Here is a 21,856-nt window from a genome sequence, read left to right as displayed (position 1 = left end):
CAACTCTGTTTTTGTTTGTTAGCTTTTCTTTCTTTTTTTTTTTTTCCTTTTCCTTTTGAGAACCCCTTTTTCTTGCTGGTGCACTCTACATGTAGACAATTGAAATTTGTAATTGATTTTTCAATTCAATGATAAAAATGATACCTTTGATTAAAAAAAAAAAAAGCTTATAATTACATAAAGAGGATATAATCTTTATTATATATACACTATATATCTACATGTTATCCTATGTATCATTATTATGGCTAGGTAATTGTACAATTTTAATTACACTTAAAAAATGTCTTAAAATTAAAATAGTATTTTTTAAATATTCAAAAATATTTTAATTTAAAAAATAAAAAAATGTTACAAAAATTTAAAAATATGAACGGTAACCCCATAATTATAAATTTATAATTACTCCACCATATATGACGTTTTTGTTTCTGTCCCCTTCCCTCAAGCTTCAAACTGAGTGAAGAACAGTGGCTTCTCCATCTGAATAAAGGTAAGGTTTCGGGAACAAACCAAGGTGTGATTCCACAAAAACCGCACTTTGGGTGTGACCCACCTAAAAGGAATGATAAGATTCTTTTCCATTTCTAGTTGTGGGGTTTTTTACGTTACTATATGTGAAGCATGAAATCCAAGTCCATGATAACGGGTTTTCTCTAGCATCAAAACGTTTTCCTTGCTCTTTCACTGATTCAATTTTCGATTTTTTTTTGTTTTTTATTTTGTTTTGGGGGCTTTGGGAGTGTTTTTGCTGAAACTGCTAGAAGTGTAGCTTGAAGGTGACAAAAAATGGCGCATTCGGAAGGAACGGATCAGAAGAAGAAGAAAGATGTAATTCGTTTAGAGCGTGAATCTGTGATTCCAATTCTGAAACCAAGGCTCATCATGTCCTTGGCCAATCTTATTGGTACTACTCTTGTTGGTAACTTTGAATTTGTTTCTATGCTGTTGCTGTCATAAAGGATTTTTTTTGTGTCGTTAAGTTAACTTTGTGATGCTATATTTGGTATTCTGAATTTGGGGTTATCCTTTGAATAGTGTCTTGAGATAGAAGTATAGAATGAATGTTGCTTTCTCCCTTTACAACTATAATTTCGGATGAAATTCAATATTAATGTGTACCCTTTATTTGATTTTGCATTTTAGTGGTCTTGTTGTCTTAAAATTACTTCTCCCAAAAGCTTAAGCTGAAAGAAACATACACGTGAATAGTTATATCTCTAACACATTCTTTCAAGCAAGCCTTTTTTGGTTTGCTTAATTTTTGTATAGGCTTTCTTTTTCTTCTTAATTTTGCCTTACGCTAAGTTCTTTTTGGGGCCTAATAAGGATCGAACTCTAGATTTTTCGGTCATATAAGTTTTAATGCCATCATGGTACCACTTGTCCTAAAAACTTAAGCTGCTGGAAGGAGGCTCATGAATGTTAATATCTCTAACACTTAATTCATATTTTGATTTTTTTAGTCATTGGTTGTTATCTTCTATCTTGGTGTAGAAATATAGCAACAGTTTTTTCCAAAGTTGTTGTTCTCTTTGTGACTTGAGTCTATTGATTAATATACATAGAGCACAGTTCGATCGAGCTGAGTTCTTGAAGCTCTGCAAGAGAGTAGAGTACACGATTCGAGCGTGGTACCTCCTACAATTTGAGGACTTGATGGTATCATTCATTGCTTGATCTTTCTTTTGACACAGTTATCAATATCTTCTTGTTGTAGAGGCGTAGAGCCTAATTTCTTTGTATCTACTACCTTCAGCAACTCTACTCCCTCTTTGACCCTGTAAGTGGGGCACAGAAGCTTGAACAGCAGAAGTTATCTAACCAGGAAATTGATGTACTAGAGCAGAATTTCTTGACGTACTATTTCAGGTACACTTGCCACTTCCCGCATTACTTACTGATGCTGACAATTAGCTAGGGAACATCTTAATATGATATACATCTGAAAACAAGTAACAAATGATATATTAATGTATGAACAACTCAACTTATGATGTGGATGAAAGATGAGATAGTAGAGAAGTTTGTTGAAATGGCTGTATGCATTGAGTTTACCAGGTGAAATTGTCTATATGGATTAACGACATGATAGTGTTCTATTGTAAAAATCATATATGTGTTAAACTTGAAAAATATTAATTTAAATCTATTTTAATATGTTCACCTTAGGTTTTAATAGGTTTTCCTCTACCTTCAGCTGTTTGTTTAGTCCACTCTCTTTATTGAGCTAAAGTAATGGGTTTGAAATTTTTTCCCCTATTAACCATTGTGGATACATCAAAAGGGTTTGGACATGACTTAAGATTTGGTATAACTTGAGTAACCAGTTAACCACAATGCATATCTAATTCTCAAGAAAATGCAAAAGAAGGAAGATGCATTTGATAATTAAGATTTATCTAGTTGTAATTACTAGGGATTGAGCGAAATAAAGTACCATTACCATATTTGAAAATATTTTTTTCAATTATATCTGAAGATTCTTTTATTGTTCATGCAGGTCATGGAAAAAAGCAACTTCAAGATAGTAAGTGAGGATGAGATTGAGGTTGCACAATCAGGCCAGTATCTTCTAAACCTTCCCATTAAAGTGGATGAATCTAAGGTTTGTGCATAATATCTTCTCTTAGTAGGCAAGGGTTGACTTATTAAACTTGATTAAATGCTGCTAAGTGCTAACTGTTGCTGATGTCTGTTTTTTTTTCTTATAAAGCTTGACAAGACACTTCTGAAGAAATATTTTGAAACCCTCACGATAACCTTCCACATTTCTGTGATAAGGTATGCCTTTGAATTACTTATCCATCTAAAGTTTCTTGGCTCCTCGGTATTTATTATTTTGTTATCTGGGCTACGAAGGATGGGGGTGCATGTGTGTAGAATTGAAGGTTGAATGGTGTTTGAAGCTTTGCCTTCTTTTTGTTCGTAGAATGGTGTTTTGAATTTTCGCAAATTGAAATCTTTATTTTATGCTGATTGATTACTAGATATTAATTTTGGAAATCGATAAATAAGCTGTTAGGCTGCATAATAGGAAAAGGTATTTATTTCTATTTGGTCTTTTGGAATCAATAGTGGTTTGCTTTTGCTCATTTGATATGGGAGGCAAAAAACTTTTCTTGGCTCAAAATTTTATTGGATAATGTTACTGAATCCATTGTGTAATGAGGTAAAGGTGACAGGCGTTCTTGAAAATGACCCGTATAGCTACTCCTTGGGTTATAACACTTTATAGTGATGTATTTTTAGTTCTTCTGACACGAAAGGAAGAATCTTCTAAATGTTGGCAGAGTTGCACTTAGATATGAGAATGGCAGTCCAACATGAAATCATATTGACTGAGATGTTATGTTGCCATCGACTCTTGAAGACATCAACTTGAGACCTAAGTTTTTAGAATAAGAATGTTCATTGTGTTGTTTGGATCACTAGATATTGTTCACTTGTTACTTATTTGATGACTGACTGCAGCATATCTATGACTTATGCCTCTCTCTAACAGTATGTTGTAAAGGCTGGTCAACAACTATTTTATTAGTATTATTCATTGGATCTAAAAGGTTGAATTTGCCAAAACAAGTGGGCTGTACATTCAAATACCAAACTTTTTCTTTTGCTTCTCAAAGTTCGTTAAATTACAAGCTAATACATTCTATTATTCTAGTATTTACTTTCGTCGTGGCATTGGAATTGATCGAACAACTGACCTCTTTATCATGGAGAAAGTGGACATGCTCATTGCACGCTTGTGGGCATACTTGTTAAGGATAACTAGGTAAGCAAACTCTAGGACTGGAAACTATATCTTAAATTGTTGCTAATATTCATGCATTATCATAAGTGATGAAATTGATTGTTAATACTTCTCTCAATGAAACCATTAAAAGTACACTACTTATTTTCTCACTTGCATGCGTTTTGGTGATACTATAGTCTTGTCTAATCTATATCACCAAGTTGTTATTGTACGAGTTATAGTCAATAATGTTCGGATATGAGAATATCCCATTTTATTGTAATTATATCAGAGAATATCATGTAGTATCTTAGATGATCTCTTAGGTTCGTTGTTGTATTTTGTTTTACTGCATGAAATTTCCCCTTCTTTTAATTATGATTAGGAGTCTAGCATTATTATAATTGGAGATAGGTCTTTTCTGTTACCAACACAGCAACACAATATATGAAACTAAGAATATCAATTTGATATTATTCTCTAACTTACTCTATACTTTTCTCCTGGCTTGCCTATACCCTAAGTTAGTTTCTAAGAAATTATTAGTGGAATATTTTAGTCCTCAAACAAATTTTAATAACCAAATCAGTTTCCAAACTTTTATTTCTCTAACAAATCAGTTCCTGCATCAGATTGTTCGTCTATATGTATGGACCGATCTGAGAATTTTAGAAACTTTTAGGGAAAGATTTGTCTAACTTTTAACCAAAATTTGATGTCAGGATTGATTTGGTGATTAAAATTTGATGATTAAAGTGTCTGACTAAAAATTTCTTGAGAACTGATTTGGGGTATCACTCCCTACAACCATAAACTCTTCATGTGCAGTGATAGTTCAATACTTCAATACCATATTAGGAACTATACATGTGAAAATACTATAATTTACATTTCATGTTTCTTGGTCTTTTTCCAAAAAAAAGGAAGCACTTTTAACGCTATGGTGCTTGTAGGTTGGAAAAACTTTTATCAAGAAAGCCAAAAAGGCATAATGACACAAATCCAAAGAAGGATGATGAAATTAACTCTGAAAATGGGGTAGACTTGTTCGTTGAACGGATACGCCTTGAAAATATGCAACTAAGGTCCTATTATCATTTCTCTCCTATTTTTCTTGCTGCTGTTACTGTTTATCCTTTTCTTTTTCCTTGTTACTCTCTTATGTTGTTTTCTATCCAGGCAAGGTCTCTTATCTGCTGCTTCTCATAATCTCAGTTTTATGTAAATGTTAATTTTTGGAAGCTTGTTAATTTTTGGAAGCTTCCATTCAACTGAAGATCTAAATTCTTATTAATTTCTACATATCACTAAATATTTGTTTAATGTTGGATGTTCTAGAATCACAAGTAATGATCATTTCTAAGCTAGTAGTCAGCCTAGATTGAGCATCTGAATCTTCCTTTAGTTATGTACTGGTAAAGTAGCAAGTTTATCATGGTGAATAAAGTTTCAGTCATGTTTGAAAAGGTCATTTTAAGATCTGATCATGGGTTTACAAATCAATTCAAATGGCTGAAAGTTCCACCTATATTTAGTCTATCTGCTCCTTTGTGTAGAAGTATATGTGATCGTGTTTTTCTCATGAAAATGCTATGCTCATGTTTCTATGTTGCATAAATTTTGAATGTGCGGAGTAGTCGCCTCTCATGAAACAATTTTCTGCAATTGCCAGTTTCCGCAATTTGGTGGGCAGACCACGATTCAAGAACCAACATTTGATAAGATAATTGTAGTATACAGGTAGATCCCCTTATATCTCAAGTTCTATTAGAAGGTTAAAATCTAAGAGATTGTTTCCTCAGGAGAGCTGGTACCAAATCAAAAGCAGAGCGAGGAATATTTGTGAAGCATTTTAAAGACATTCCAATGGCTGATATGGAGATAGTTCTTGTGAGTTACCTCATCTATAAAGCATTTTAAGAATAATTTGATTTCTGATAGTGTTTAATTATCAATAAACCAAATGGTGACCCTGATCAAGAACTTTTTACTTGACAGCCAGAAAAGAAAAACCCTGGATTAACTCCAATGGATTGGGTAAAGTTTCTTGGATCAGCTATTGTTGGGCTGGTTAGTTTTTCTGATCTCAATTGCATCTTTTGATCAGTCTTATTGTTTCTCTTCATCCTGAACTAATGCACTTTGAATCTTTGATATTCTTCTTTGTAGGTTGCCGTAGTTAGTTCACTTGAAATGCCTACAGCTGATTGGTTTGTCATTATTGCTGTTCTTTCCACAGTTGTTGTTATATCGCCAAGACATACTTCACGTAAGTATTTCAACTGTTTCTAATCTCCTTTCACTGGATTAGTCGTTACACACTAATCACATTGACTGTTATTTCCACTATCAAGTTATCATATGGTAGTAAATGCAATTAAAAAACAACACTGCTATACATCTAGAATGTGAAAATTTTCCTGAATATGGTTTGATAGAATGATGTGTCAAGACTACAATGTAGAAGTGTAAAAATAAGGAAATCAGGAGTAGGAAGAAAGATACAATTGGTCCACTCAACTATGTCATCAAAATTGTTTATTAAGACCTGGCACTGTCCTCTGGTAGCATAGCATTTTTCTTCCATAAAGATTCTGTTAGCCATTGTGCCTACTGATTTTATTTCCCATAGGTTTCAGGCAAACTTGGCTCAGTACCAAAATTTGATTACACAGTCGATGTACGACAAACAACTAGACAGTGGAAAGGGCACCCTTCTGCATTTGTGTGATGATGTCATTCAACAGGAGGTAAATGCTGCCTTAATGCTCTTAATGTCATTACTTGTCATAATATAGTGATAATTTTCATTAGTGATTCTACCTTTTAGAATTGTTTGAAAATAAGACGGCTAGCCAATTCTAATAACACTTGATAATGGTGATTGGCCAAAAGTAAGTCTGGACTTGCCCAAACTGGGCCGCAACAGTGCTAAGCCAGTTCATGCATGCCATAGCTTTTTACTTTAAAAAAGGCTTAACCCCACTTCCTGAGGTATTTGCTCATCACAAAACTAAATTGTTTTCTGTTCATCATCTTAGTTGGAGTCACTAATAAGTTAGTTTTCCTCAAATTTTTGTTAGATATCTATCAAGTTGTAACCAATATTGATATTTGCTAAATATGTATAAGTTTTGAAATTTATAACCCTACAAATAAAAATATCAAAATCTTATGAATAACAACCATACATAGAGGTTGGGGGTCAATACCGATATGCTATCCTTGTTTTTTAACACAAGGGTAACTTAATCTATCTACTATTTGTGCCATATTGTTGGAAGATCATTTGCTAGCCTCAAATTGAGGTTTAATCCCACTTGTAACCATGCACAGCTGCTAATATGAGACTCTTAAATTTGCAGGTCAAAGAGGTAATAGTATCATTCTTTATTTTGATGGAACAAGGCAAAGCTACAAGACAGGTAAATTGTACTGACATAAGGTGGTTTGTTTTCTGTTTTAGTTTTGAGTAGTGTGGTTTCATTAATGATTACAAAAATGCTATAATTTATTTTTATTCCTGTTTTGGGGGGTTTTGTTGAGTCTTGGTATCTCCATATTTGTTAACTTTGGGAACATGAAACAAAACTGAAAACAATGTGACATGTTGAATTTGCAATTAAAGCATATCAATGGAAATTGAAAAGAGAAACCAACACCCTTTTAGCAATCTTCCTCCTGTTCTCAAGTCTCAACCACCGTGTTCTTTTATCTAGAAAATCAATTTGTACTTAGTGACCAAGGTTGTTTTATGCATTACTTGAGTACTGGCATGCTATCTGATGATGTTAATCAGGATCTTGATCAATGGTGTGAGGAATTAATCAAAGAAGAGTTCGGGGAGGATTGTAATTTTGATGTGGATGATGCAGTTGGGAAATTAGAGAAATTGGGAATCGTTACGCGGGTGAGATTAAAATTCACTCTTTCTAAACTCTCAACTGATTATCTCATTTATCTCTGCAGGAATGTTCTATTTTCTGTTCTCTTGTTCCCGTTATTTACACTTCTTTTTATCTCTAATTCATTAGACACCTCTCTATATCTTTCACTTTTTCTTTAATAAAATCCATGAAAATGAAAATAGGAAACATTTTCACAAACCCAACATGCCTTGGGGGTTGTTTGTGAGTAAGAATTTGGAAGGGAGAGGGGAGGGGAAGACAAGTCTTGTAGTGTTAAAATCCCAACACCCTTAAGGAGATTTCTCCAGCCCCCTAGCCGCAAAATCTCTGGTGACTTCATTCCAGTATCCGTGGTAAGGGAAAATACTAGACAACCAGAAATTTTGCTAGAACTTTGCTGTCATAATAAAGTGACATTGTCCTTGGTCATTGGATGAAAACTTGGATCCAAGAACATTTTATCATATAAATTGCCACTGATTTCTGGCAAAGACTGGTTAGATTTTCTTCTCCGTCAACAATAGCTACTAGCTTGATGGATTTGGTTATCTGTTATGATTGCTTGGTGATTAGATTTTATTATTTGTTGAATGGTGGGTTGCCTTGAAAATGCAGGATACTATTGGAAGGTATCAGTGTGTTGGGCTGAAAAGGGCCAATGAGATCATTGGCACTACAACAGAAGAGCTTGTTCTTAAGGCAAAACAGGGAGCCATCCATCCTTGATGATGTTTTCAAAAGTGTGCTTTATTATCTCTCTTATGTACATGTTAATTTCTGCTTTCTGTCGTGTAAGTTTATGTCAATGTGTGTATTCTGTATTATGTTTACTTCTTCAATATTTTCTTTGTTCATAAAACCTTGTCCCTGATTCTAAAATGCACTCAATTGAATGTTTTCTTTTTAATGATTTTCAAAATCAAAAGTAATGTATTTAGTGAAATTATTACAAGGACAGCATGACGTTAATTCTTCCATGTGTGGGTCAGCATGCCGAAAATGTGTCCTTCATTTAATAGTTGTGACTTTCCCCTAGGAACTTATTAAGGTACTTCACTTTTACTAAACATGTAACTATTCTTTTCGAAATAAAATATAATATAATAACAATGAACTATTTGTAATACTAATTTTAGGTACTTTTGAAATATATCCAAAGAGCTGTATAAATTACTCTTAATATATTTGACAATATTTTTTGTAATAACACGATGTATTATACATTTATAGTTTAGTTAGCAAGAATTACATTAATTTTTTTTCCTAAGTTATTTGTAAGGCTCTGATTGTAGCATTCAGTTCCCTGACTTGGCTCTTCAAACGCTCTGGGTGGCAAAAGAAATCAACGAAGACTCTCCTTTGAAGTCCACTTTCTTGCGAATGATGTTTCACAATCTAGTGCAAATTAGTCAACACAATGTGTGAGAATGAGTTCAATACCACTCAACACATAATGTTTCAATGACATTATTATTATTATTATTATTATTATTATTATTATTATTATTATTATTATTATTATTAAACATAACAGGAATTAATAGGAGTGAACACGGATTGGATATGACCAAAATTTCGATCCGATCTTATCCACACATTTGAGGATCGGATATCGGATATATCCGCAAAACACATATTTTTAAAAGCTTATTTTTATTAAAAAAATATCAATAAAATCCATTTTTTCTATTCTTTTAAATATGTTTACTCTTATAATATTAACATATTTTTTAAATAATAAATTAAAATAATACAACATATATGATAATTATTTGTTGAAATAAAACATAAAAAGAATATTTACTTATTTATTTCTTTATTTTTTGCGGATATGCGGATATCCACACAAAATCCGCAATCCGATCCGATTAGTGTTTGGATCGGATCCAATCCGATAGCTTTGCGGATCGAATCAATATCCGCAATTTTCGGATTGGATTCGGATAAACACTGCGGATATGCGAATCGGATCTGACACCCCTAGGAATTAAGTTAAGAAAATTACCAACAGATGAAAAATTGCAGAGAAAGGTAGTTTGTAGTGTGTATAAATCACATTACCTCATTCTTCTTGACATGCTCGAGTGTGACCTCCTCCACAGCAGCCGAGAGCTTTCCATTCATCTTTTCCATTTCGTCAAGCTCTTTCATTAATGGCTGATGCAACATCACAAATGTCAAAGCGGAATAATTTCAGATCGAAAGGTAAGGCGAAAAGCTCAGATGAACTGGAAAAAACTATTGATCCAAAATCTCAAGATTAGTTCAATAAGATTAACCACTTATACAATGATTCATAAATGTGAGAAGCTAAATCCAGATAAGACAACTAATTGTAATATGGCAACAGCGAAATGAAGACTGCATCCAGTCAAATCTGAAAGTCATACCCGAGGGGTTAGAATAGGCTGGGCTGTTGTTGAAGATGCGAAGAGCAGTTGCTGCAAACTTTGAATGAGGGTGCACCTATTATGAAAACAAAAATTCCTTCACATTCAACATAATAATCACAACAAAAAATAGGGAACTAAAGGGAAACGCATAACCATTATTTGGGGGGGGGGGGGGGGGAGGGGGGAGGAAAAAGAAAAGCTTGTGTATATATTACACTAAGCATTCAGCAACTATTAATATGAATGGGAATACAATATTTGGGTAGCTTCTATTTATAATGGTGTCGATGTATCCTAACCCTAAATGGAAAGATTATGCTTTTGCATCCTTAAGTATACTGCTGTCTGCACTAGTCAACTGAGGCCTAAGAAATCCTAATGATACAGTAACATACAAAGGTCTCTCTGTTAAATCAAAAGGCATCAAAACTTGAAAGGAAACCTTCACATGCATAATTCATTTTCTTAAATATATAAATAAATAAAAGAAATACTTACAGTTCATTAATACACCTATTTCTGTCTTCAGGAAGAGAATTCTCAAGGTCTGACTGAAGGGTCATCAACTCTGAATTGAGAGCTGATATCTGCTGGACAATGCCTGGTGCTGATACATATGTCGATAATGCAGCCTGAGTATCTGGGGAAAAAAAGAAAATGACACAGTTAGACAATGACAACGTATAAAATTAGAAGGCTAACGAATCCAATATAACACGAATAGATCACTAAAAAAAATATACTCACTTGAATAAACTTTTAGTAGGTCTCTAATAGCATGCAAGAAATTATCACTGTCATGTACTCCCCCTTGTTCTTGAACATCTGATGCAGCTTGAATAAGGGCCAGACACCGACACTGCAAAACAATCCAAAATGAAGTTGAATGTAAAAATAGTTCAACAGTACACCATAATATGATATTGATTATTGGGATTTGATGTAAATTATAGGAAATGTCAAGTTAACCAAATCCATATCCCTATATAGATTTAGGTTAATTAAGTTCAATGCTGACTGGGAAAAAGTACTTTTATTTCATAAACTACCAAGTACTAAAGTCTTATTTGATGAATGTTGGGTGTATGTGTGTCCAAGCTTCATGGACCAGTTCTTGAGGGTCAGATTCACGGTTTTGAGAGGTCAAAACTTCTAAATAAAGAATACTTGTATCCCTAAGATTTCTGTGACACACTACTTAATTTAGGAAAAAATTTGGTTGCTTGCATCACTTGGAGCAAAGCTAAGCTCAACCTTTTCTCAGAGATTTGACTAAGAGAGTGTTTGGAACAAAGTATTTTTCTATTTCTGAACTTCTATGCAAGTCTCAAACTCTCAAAAGAATTCTTTTCTACTATAAAAATTAAAAAGATTATCCATACTCCTTAACATCACATCATGAAAATACTTTCCAACTCTTTCTTTTTAATCACCAACTGCAACAGGCAGTTCACCAAGGATACAACATAATGTTTGCCTGTCTGCCCTCATCATTTTTGAGTAAAGACAAGATATACTAACACGTCACATAATTTCAAATGCACATGTTAAAAAGAAACGTAAATATCATGCATTATCTCCAGATGAACGCATCAGCAAACATTTAGACAGGTTATGTAGTAAAAAGGAGAAATCAAACCAAATTAAGGAAATACCATTACCTAAAACAAATAAACTGCAGTTAACAACACGATAAGTAAACAAATAACAGCTCAACAGAAAAAATAAAGCAAATAAAAGATGAAAAAACATAGGAAATGTAAATTGTAGGAATACATACCACCCGTCCCTCTGTTGCAGACACATAGGCTTGCAACTCTAACTCTATGACTTTTAGTAGCGAATAGGCTCCAAGCATGTTCTTCTTTTCTAATTGGCAGGCTATCTTTAACAACTGATGCCTGGCAAGTAGAGTTATAAGATGGTTTATGAACTGCCACAAAAATTGAGCGCCCTTTAGGAAAGGTTGGATACATATACAAAAGTTCAAATGTTAGATATAATTATGCACAATGTTATACACGATCAAGTTAAAGATTAAAAATTTGTCTTTAATGATAATTGTAACACCTTCCATTAGGTGAAAAGAGAGGAATACGTAAATTGCAGGAATAAGGAGGAAGGAGAGTGCTCAGAAGAATTTTGATCCTCTATGAACACAACCTTGTCATGTTCATATATGTACCATTGATTTTTATCTTTGTTTTTCCTATGTGGAATTATGGAGGAATTTGGAACATGCTCTATAGCCACACTTAAAGGAAAATCTATCGAGATGGTGAAAACTATGACAAGGAGAAAGATTAACATTATGTGCATAAAAGAAACGAAATGGGTGGGGGCAAAAGTAACAGAGTTGGACACTTCAGGATTTAAAATTTGGTATATAGGATGGTGAAGAATAGAAATGAGGTGGGCATTATCGTTGATACGCACTAGAAGAAAGATGTGCTAGATGTTAAAAGAGTAGGAAATCAGATCATCACCACTAAAACTTGTGGTGGAATGGGAGGTCTTTTATGAAATTAGTACCTATGCACCACAAGTCGGTTTGAAAAAAAAAGAAACACAAGACAAGGTTCTGGGAAAATATGGAAGGTTTAATACAAGACATTAGAAAATAAGATTTTCTTGGGAGAAGACTTAAATGAGCATGGGGTCATGGATTTAGAATAGTGAACACAGAGAGTAGGGTATGACAAGCAAAATAAACACCTTATAAGACTGGGATGACAAGTTCTCCAATAGATTTCTTTTTGCTTAGAAAATCAGACCGAAAATTTCTTAGTAACTGCAAAATTATTTCAAGAGTTTGACCACCCAATATAGGGTGCTTGATATGGATTTCCGTGCCCAGCGAAAGATGAAGATAAGTCGTCAAGAAAGGAACCCAACGATCAGGTGGTGGCAAATGAAAAGTGAGAAACAAAGAAACTCCAAAAGACAGAAGCAAGGTGGGAAGGACATGAAAGTTCTAAAGAGATATGGGGTGAGATGATAGAAGTTATCAGTAAAGTGGCAAAGAAACTGTTGGCAAACAAGATATTGGGACAAGAGATAAAGAATTGTGGTGGTGGGACACAAGCGTGTGCAAGAGAAAGTCAAGGTAAAGAGAGAATGCTTTAAAGAGTAATCTTTGTGACAAAAATGTGGAAATTTGGGAAAGGTATAAGACGGCTAAGAGAGAAAAATGGGATTAAGCAAATCAAGAAAGAGCGTATGTATAGGAATGATGAGATTTTGATCATAGATGAGTGCATCAACGAAATCTGGAAGAACGATTATACACGCATGGATAGAATAAGGAACAAAGATATGCGAGAGAAAGTTGAAGTAACACCTATTGTTTAAAGCATAGTGAAATCTCAACCTGGTTTAAACATGTTGGAAGAAGACCAGGAATTGATAGAACATCCAGTGAAAGAGGATAGATTAGATGGAAGATAGACAGTGGCTAGAGACAAAGGAAGACCAATGGTGTCATTTAATCCATTTAGCCAACCTCACCTAGTGGAATTATGCAAATCCAATGGTTTGTGCATCAAAATAATGTTTGACTAACTGCCATATAACTTATAGTTTAGGGAACAATCTCATGTAAATACAAATGAATACAAATACATCCAATAGTGAAAGACATAAACACAAGAAGTATTCAAAATTAGCAATCAGGAGCTAAGCTTACAGTTTTCTGCCGGTTAATGTAGTACTCTTGGCGCATGACCTTCAAATCATAATCACCTAGAGTGCAGAAAAATTGGATCATAGAAAATTTGAACAAGGAGTCATGTAAAAGTAAAGACTAAGATAGTAAAAGTGAATTATTTGATCTGTATAGTTTCAGAGTAAAAAGTTCATAATACCCTGTAAAACATATGTGTCTTGGAGTTGAGCTAGCTCCCAGCACAAATCTGGAATAGTCTAAAAGGGGCAAAAGGTGCAATTAGATAAAAGGGTGTAAATGTAAAGAGAAACAATTATAAATAGTGAAACATTTTGTGCACAAAGAAGCGATAAATATTCAGATAAATTCCTGACTGGGCATTGTTTTAACTTAACGATTGGAGTTACAGTGCAGTTACATTGTTGAGATTCTTCAGAAAAACATTTTTCTTTTTAACTTTAAGGAATCCGGGTGTTCTTTTTTTTTTTCCCTGACACTCCAGGGAATGGTATCAGCCGATGAAACAGTAACATGGACACTTGTCACAAGACAGAAATGAACATTACAACTCAATGAATTTTAAAAATTGAAATTGCAGGTCACATACATTAGAAACTGAATAAAAAACACATCATTCAACATACATATAAAAACTGAATTAAACTACCAATATACAGGGGATTTATAATAGAGTAGGATCCATTTCACCCTGTGTAAGTCTTGTTTTGTTGCCTTACATAGTTGAAAAACTTCTTATACACAATAAATTTCATCAATCCAACTATTAATTCGAACATCTCACTATATATATTAATGTAATAAAATTTTATAAAATTTGGAATTGATTTAACATGTCATCATAGCAATTTACTTTTGCGTTTATTATAATTTTAAAAATACAAGCAACTATGACTATTGAATTACATATTGATTGATGCCGAACTTTTTCAAATCCGGTAAGCTTGATTGTCAAGATAATATGATATAATTATATGGTTGAATTGGTGAAAATCATCATGCATAAAAAAGAAAACTTCAATAGGAGAAATACAATGCATGTCAAATGAATGTTTTTGAATCGTAGTGTTCAACTGCAGTTGGAAACACTAACAGTAGCACAACACTAAATTAGTTTCTAGGCCTTGACTAACATTTATGTTCTTAAAATGTAGCTAGAATAGGGACAAATTTTCAAAATACCGGATGAATGAAAACATTGAGCCTTCAATATGCAAATAGTACATAAAAAAAACTACTAAATGCTAATGGTGTGGCATCTTAGAAAAGTTCAAGGATTTCTATTGGCAATATCAATATTTGCTAGAAGGCAGAACAAGCCTTGGAATCTATGTAGCAACCAACCTCTGATAGCAATTTCTCCTCGCGGCTATACAGATTCGAAAGTTCTCCTTTCAATTCAGAATACTTTCTCCTGAACATTATACCAGATGATATGATTACATAAACAATTAAAAAAAACACAAAATTTAGAAAATAACTCAGCTATAGTTAATTTAAAGTCATTACAGATAGATACAGTCCTAACATTATCTATCCATCCATTCAAGTCTAATCACATGAAAGACATGTGGTTTTTAGTGAAAAAAAAAAAAAATCATTTTACCTGTCATTAAAGGGCAAGGGGAGGTAATTGACATTTAAAGGTTGTAAATGTAATTAAAAAGACCTCAGGGAAGGTCAATATAATTTTTCCAAAAAACAAACAAACAACAACAACAACAACAACAACAACAAAGGCATATCCCACTAGGAGGGGTCGGCTACATGGATAAATAATATTTAATACAAATTTAGTTATATACAATAAAAATAGTAATATAACTTGACCATATGTTGGAAGACGAGATCAAATTTTGATTGGACTTTGATATATGTATAGTATTAAAATTAAAATTTTGTTAGGAAATATACAATTGTCAATCGAACCTTATATTATTAGGGCTTTATCTTGTCAATGCTTATCCTATCAAGCATGCCAAATGAGTCCTAACACTGCAACTACCAGAAACTCGAGAAACTTTTCTCCTATTTTTATCAACTTGCCAATAAATAAATCATGTTGAGGATACCTGAGAGAATGAAGATCAAGATGAATGTGAGCTTCATCTGATGAAACCTGAGATTTAAGTGTCATTAAAATAGCCTGTTGCTTGGCATTTTCAACTTGTGCTTCCACCCATTGCCTTTCACTTATTCCAAATCTGTGTGATATGTTAGAGACAATATAACCAGTCAAACTTTTAATAGAACCTCAGAAAGAGACTAGCAATAGTATCCAGTCTAAATGGATCAAAAAGTACCCAAAAACATCAACTACCCCACAAAATATGAACTCAAATGGTACTAAGACAAAATTGGAATAAAAGCAGGATAATCAAGATTTCATGTCAAGTCATCACCAGAACATCAAAAGCAGAACAATTTGTATAACGAACTGGCAATGAATGTAGGCATGACTTTTACATGTAGATCTGGGTAGAACTTCAACTTCTCACACATAACAGAAGCATGTAATCGTTGCAATCTTATAGGATAAAGAGCATACACTGATCGAAGCCGTTGCAACTCAGATACACGTTGATGGTGTGATTTTTCCAAATCTGCTCAATCACAAAGCAAGAAAATGATTCGTTTATTCTATTGGCAAATCTGAATAGTAACTAGAAGTTCTTGTTAATGTTAAGATATTTCAAGCGAACATATATGCTATATCTGTGTGCATGCCACAGTATGCTTGAATTTAATATACATAACAAAATACAGAGAGCATTCGTTTTGCATGAACTACAGGGAGTGGTTCAGTACAGATTTTTGTGACAAAAAAGTTTACAACAAGTTGGAATGCAGCTATAAGGTGTGAGGGTTGTAACAGAATGCCAGAGCCCAGAAGCAAGAACTTCTAAGAAGACAGCATGTTCAGTTATATGCTTAAGGATCCACTGAGATTGGTCTAGTGGTGAGAGATTTAGGTAGTAATATATGTATGAGGTCCAAGTTTTGAACCTTATTGTCACCACTCACCAATGTAGCAAAGAAAATTACATGTTTAATGGTTTTGGAATCATCATGTAGAAAATCATTATTTTATAGATACAACAAAATATATTTATATTTGTGGAATAAAAATTTCAACAAGAACATAAGAAAAACTTAAGTCCTTATTACTAAGGAGACACGAGTTCCAATTAAATTTGGAGTGGGGAAAAGTAATAGCAAGTTGTGAAAGACTGGTATACCTCTGACATATATATTTGAGATATCATCAAGACTCACCCAAGAGCATTTAGATTTTCCCTCCTCAGCAACAAGTCGGAATGGACCCTGATAATACATAAGAAACATAAAAGGGCATTAAAACCCAAAGAGAAATATAACTAACAGAAAGTTCAAACATCACTTTATAAAAAAATATAAGAAACAGAAAAAGCTCAACAAGAACAACCAAAAATAATCTTGTCCCATAAGATAAGTTCGGCGACATGGATCAATCAACCACACCAGAAAGAGTTCAAGAAGAATAAATTATCATGTTCAAGATTTCATTTTCCAATCTAGATAAAAATGTTAAAGGACATTAATCTAACAAGTTCATCTTGCATGACAAACATCAAGCTCTGAATCCTTTGAAATATTAAGTAAAATACCACTATATCATATCACTATACCTTAAAGGTAACAAACATCTTGAGAAGAGAGCAAAGCTCTCAAGTATCCATCAATGGATTTTCAGTAGTGGTTCAGTTTGCAACAAGAATCTTATAAAATTTGTTCTTTTGGAGGAACCACTTGAGAAGATGGATGTGTTACATGATGTTACATGAGTATGAACACCTAACATGTATATACTAGGTTCTATTCTAAAAGTAAGCTTCAGGACTGACAAGATTTGACACAAAGGTAAAGAAGTGAATATGTTTATTCTAAATGTCCATTCATAAACTTCTTTGTCTTTCACCATTCTAGACTTCTAGATTGTTTTATTAGTAGGCAAAACTCAGCAAGAAAAACTATTATGAAAAACTACTCCCTCCCCCTAGCAAGAGAAAGTCAATACTTCAGATTTTAATAAATATTAAATAAGGAAAAGAGCAGTGTCTTTTGTTAGAACAGAATGAGAAGAAAACATAAAGAAGGAAAGAATTCTGCCAACATACGGTTTCCAGTTGCTTAGCAAACCACTGATTTAGCTCAGCTAAACAAGATTTGTCTCCAAGTAGGTATTGATTGAAGTCTGAGTATGCCAAATATATACCATCCTCTGCACTTCAACGTATCTCAACTTATCAGAACTAAGAAGAATGGAATCAACCATATCAATGGCATAAAGAGTCTGAAAGTAAATAAATACACACAAAAAATAAGAGAGAACTGCCAGTAAATTGTGAAGTCCTAATTTCAAGTAAAAAAGTGATAGTGGGGTATGAGACAAACATACATCATGAAAATTAATTCTTTCTGAAATCACAGTATTAAAGTTTTAGCATCATATGCAGTATTAAAAGTTTAAACAAAACTAAGAAACCAGCAGTTTGCTATTTTACCTTGCATGAAAATAAAATCAAATAAAGATATATTGTTTTAAATCATTTAAAGAAAAAATTTGTTGCATAATGTTATCATTTTCTGTAAATATACCCTCTGTTTTTGTCCCCCAATGGAATCCTTATCTGTTAAAAGTCTTTAAAAGTTTCAAATGATAAACTTCCATTTTCCTTGGCAATCTCTATAATTACATGTTAACTTTCAGTATGTATATGAGCTTGCGGGTTATGATTTTCAATATACTACACAAGTCATCATCAATAAACAAAGCTTATTCCACTAAGTGGAGTTTGCTATATACATGCTAAAATCACACCATTTTGCTACATAGAATTCTACTTGGAAACCAGATGCTGGTCAAGCTCGTCCATGTAACAAAACACAATAACCAAAACCAAAAACTTAAACCCGGGGTGCTATATTTGAGCTCACGCTGCCAACCGTAGGTCAGCAAGGATGCTTTGGAAAGAGCAAGTTTATTATATGCCACTATTGGGTGTTTTTGGTCAGAGCATATTTCTTTCACCTCCAATGACAAATGTTCAAACTAGCATGCTTTGTAGTATAAGAATATATGTTTAGCCTCTGCACATGACCCTTTTAGATGAAATTCCCTCTGATATGTTATGATATTGTAGAGATCTACTTCATTAATAGTTTGTTCACTTTTTTATTATTTCATAAAAGATCTTTCACCCACCTATCTTGGATCAGATAATGGAAACAAAATTAAATTTTATAAAATGAGAAGCTCAAGGAAGTAAGCTCAGAGTGGAAAAGACAAACATTACCATCTCCCGAATGATAACAAGCCAACTCTTGTGCTGTGGAAGCAATTCTTCCAAGAACTGCATTCATCTAAATGATAAAGCAATACCACATAAACAGAACACCATGAGAGTTGAGACAATACTTAACTGAAATATAGACACCCACATCAGCTAAGAAATATTGTTGAATCTATTGCCTTGCTGTAATACATATGATCTATAGTAAGTGCTTGTTTGGGTGCCATTAAGTTGATAAAAAAAGATATTTTTTATTTTTCTAGTGCTTCTACTTTTACTACTAGAAATTTACCAAACACGCTAAATTATTTTTATTTTTCTATAAGATCTTTTAAAAAAAGATAACTCGAAAAAAAATCTTTTCTTAAAATCTCACCCAAACAAGCCCTAAAGAACTTATCCAGACCAAAAAAAAACTTTTACTTGCAAACATTCAAAAAACTGAAAAAGCCAGGAACATAAAGCATGGAATCACCTGATTACATTTGTTAGGATTAAGCACATGTTATTCATATGGCTTTTACATACTCATTGGCTAGCTAATTATTGCTTAGTTTTGTCGTACATTGGTACTGATTGTTTAGTGTCTTCCTCTTGCATTTAATATTGTACATTGCATTAGTATCCATATCTGTAGGTTGATAAACACATACATGTTTACCTAATCCTACACATTATTTAAGATCAAAGAATTTGGTGGAGCACCTGTAAATTTCTAACTGAAAGGTTATCATCTATTGTTGTAAGGTGTCCATTTACAATAGATGTTGCAGCAACCCGTGCCCGTCTTCCTTGCGTTAAAGTTGATGCCTGGCTTGTAAGCAAATCATACTGTGATTGCAGTTGCCTTAGCTGTCTTTGCAAATCTGAAGCTTCAGCTTTATATGCCAGAGTTGCCTCCCTGAAGAAAAATATAAGCTAAAAAAGGGTAACTGGTAGTGCCTATTGCATTTATAGTGAAATTAAGTTAAAATAGTTAGAATTTATGTCAAGAGTAAACGGAAACCCAAACACGCACTTAGGCTGAATTTGATTTGGATGCAAAGTGGGTGCAAACTAATAGTTTCTGTTGCACTTGAGATGTTACTTTCAGAACTAAAAGAAAAACCTTATCATCTGCCCAAAATATACTATGAAAAGAGATATTGCCAAAGCATCCCTGACCTACGAAGCATGGATATCGACACAGATACTTGACAAAACACAGATACGGACAGGTAGACTCACCAATTTTTTTTTAAATGACAAGACAGAGACATGCGATATAGATATATAAAGTTTCAAAATTTATATGGTAATCGAGCATTTATAGATGTAAAATTACCAATATTCAGTTATTCACTACTACCAATATTCAAACAAATAATACTGGTGTTTTGGATCCTAATGACACTACATCTAACTCATGTTTGAAGTGCCTATGAACTTGAAAGGGAAAATATAATTGGTCAAATATGATTGCACCTATGACATGTGTGGGTGTCTTTGAGTATTGCACACTACACATGTTCGACACAAAACCTTGCTTACTTTGTGTCAGTAGTTCATAGCCCATCACTTATGCAAATTTGCTTCTTGCTAACATTTATCATACACTCAAAAATGGCTTTGAGAAGCATCAACACTTAGACAACTTAAATTTGCAGTTAGCAATCAATCAAAATTAGCTTCAGCAACCATGAATTGACCAAAACATGAACACAGAAACGCATATGGCAATGGATAGAAATAGAGAACCTTATATCCTTCAATCCCTCTTCGGCGGCGCCAAAGACGGCTTCCTGGTTGTCTCTGGTGTCAGAGAAGGCCAAAATGCTATCATAAGCAAAGTCCAAATCTTCCCCCTGTTGATCAACATTCAACAACAACGATTCAGTACGGCATTTCAAATTCAGCAATGCAATGATGAAAATTTTCAAAGAATGTATCGAATTCACCTCCAAAAGCTTCCCTTCTTTCTTGAATTGCTCATACTGAGAGAGATCAGAGAGGGAGAGGATGTTGGAGGGGCGGAGGCTGGAGCAGATCCAGTGGAGGACGGGGCGAGTTTGTTCGTACTGGAACGGCCATTCGAAGCTGTCAGGGTCCAACGATTCGGAATCTTCAAACCCTAATTCGACGAGCAAGGAGCACAGTCGTGACCCGCTCATCTTTGTTTCTCTTCCTTGTCAACTCAAGATCGTCTTCATTTAAGTGGATGTCGCTGTTGCCTGTTGGTGCCACTGCTTCAACTCCAACCTCGGCGGCAATCGCAGCGAGAACCTCGTTTTTTTTTTAAGGGCCCAAAAAGATTTGAAATTTCATTCTTGCAGTATTTTTTCAGAATTTAATGTATCGCGCCCCTATTAGGCTTAAAATTAATGTGATTTTTTTTTTTTTACCAAAGATAGAAAATTCGAACCCACAACCTTTTTGATTGAGTATGGAGAAATTATGCCATTTGAGCTCATTGGCTTAAAATTAATGTGATTAGCATATTACTCTTTTAAATTTTAATAATTCATATAAATCATAAGAAAATAGAAAGTTAAAATTTGTCTAGTTAATAAAGAGTGCGATTAGGGGTGGAAATAGGCCAAGCGGCCTGTAGCCTGGCCTGGCCTGATAGGAAATAGGCCCAGGCTCAGGCTATTAAAAAAGCCTATATTATTTAAAAGGTCAGGCCTAGGCTTTTGAAATAGCCTGTTGGGCCTGTCAGGCCGGCCTGAGCCTGCAAATATATATTACTAATAAAAATGCTATGGGAAGGAATTGAACTTGGGTCTTCTAGCTTATAAAAATACCTTTACCCACTCAGCCAT

General features: G+C 33.8%; 1 protein-coding gene, 1 long non-coding RNA gene and 1 pseudogene across 2 annotated transcripts; 2 read left to right on the top strand and 1 right to left on the bottom strand.

Moving 5' to 3' along the window:
* Positions 1-633: 633 nt before the first annotated feature.
* LOC114925456 (uncharacterized) lies at positions 634-2,784 on the top strand. The gene is made up of 5 exons (XR_003814652.2): positions 634-907; positions 1,569-1,662; positions 1,760-1,872; positions 2,504-2,608; positions 2,717-2,784. It is a non-coding gene; the product is annotated as an uncharacterized lncRNA (long non-coding RNA).
* Positions 2,785-5,363: 2,579 nt separating this feature from the next.
* Positions 5,364-8,554, top strand: LOC112757522 (uncharacterized; annotated as a pseudogene).
* A 243-nt stretch (positions 8,555-8,797) lies between these two features.
* Positions 8,798-21,383, bottom strand: LOC112754977 (AUGMIN subunit 3). Its single transcript, XM_025802823.3, has 17 exons — positions 20,993-21,383; positions 20,793-20,899; positions 19,761-19,956; positions 19,059-19,125; positions 17,880-17,983; positions 16,962-17,046; positions 16,271-16,325; positions 15,795-15,926; positions 15,067-15,136; positions 13,904-13,961; positions 13,726-13,781; positions 11,821-11,973; positions 10,788-10,899; positions 10,539-10,680; positions 10,038-10,113; positions 9,709-9,804; positions 8,798-9,042 (listed from the first exon to the last, which is right to left on the bottom strand). Exons 1-17 carry the CDS (start codon positions 21,203-21,205, stop codon positions 8,911-8,913), a joined length of 1,854 nt encoding a protein of 617 aa, XP_025658608.1. The 5' UTR covers positions 21,206-21,383; the 3' UTR covers positions 8,798-8,910.
* Positions 21,384-21,856: the final 473 nt, after the last annotated feature.

Source organism: Arachis hypogaea, chromosome 16 (genome assembly GCF_003086295.3).
Source record: "Arachis hypogaea cultivar Tifrunner chromosome 16, arahy.Tifrunner.gnm2.J5K5, whole genome shotgun sequence".
In the NCBI taxonomy this organism is placed as follows: Eukaryota; Viridiplantae; Streptophyta; class Magnoliopsida; order Fabales; family Fabaceae; genus Arachis; species Arachis hypogaea.
The sequence above is the reverse complement of the archived record's forward strand: the minus strand, read 5'-3'. Positions and strand labels throughout refer to the sequence as shown.

Coding starts and splice junctions, on each gene's coding strand:
- LOC112754977 (XM_025802823.3), bottom strand. CDS start 21,205: ATGAGCGGGTCACGACTGTGCTCCTTGCTCGTCGAATTAGGGTTTGAA. Junction 19,126..19,760: donor TTTCAGTTAGAAATTTACAG/GTGCTCCACCAA, acceptor TTTATCATTTAG/ATGAATGCAGTTCTTGGAAG. Junction 13,782..13,903: donor AGACACATATGTTTTACAGG/GTATTATGAACT, acceptor TCTGCACTCTAG/GTGATTATGATTTGAAGGTC.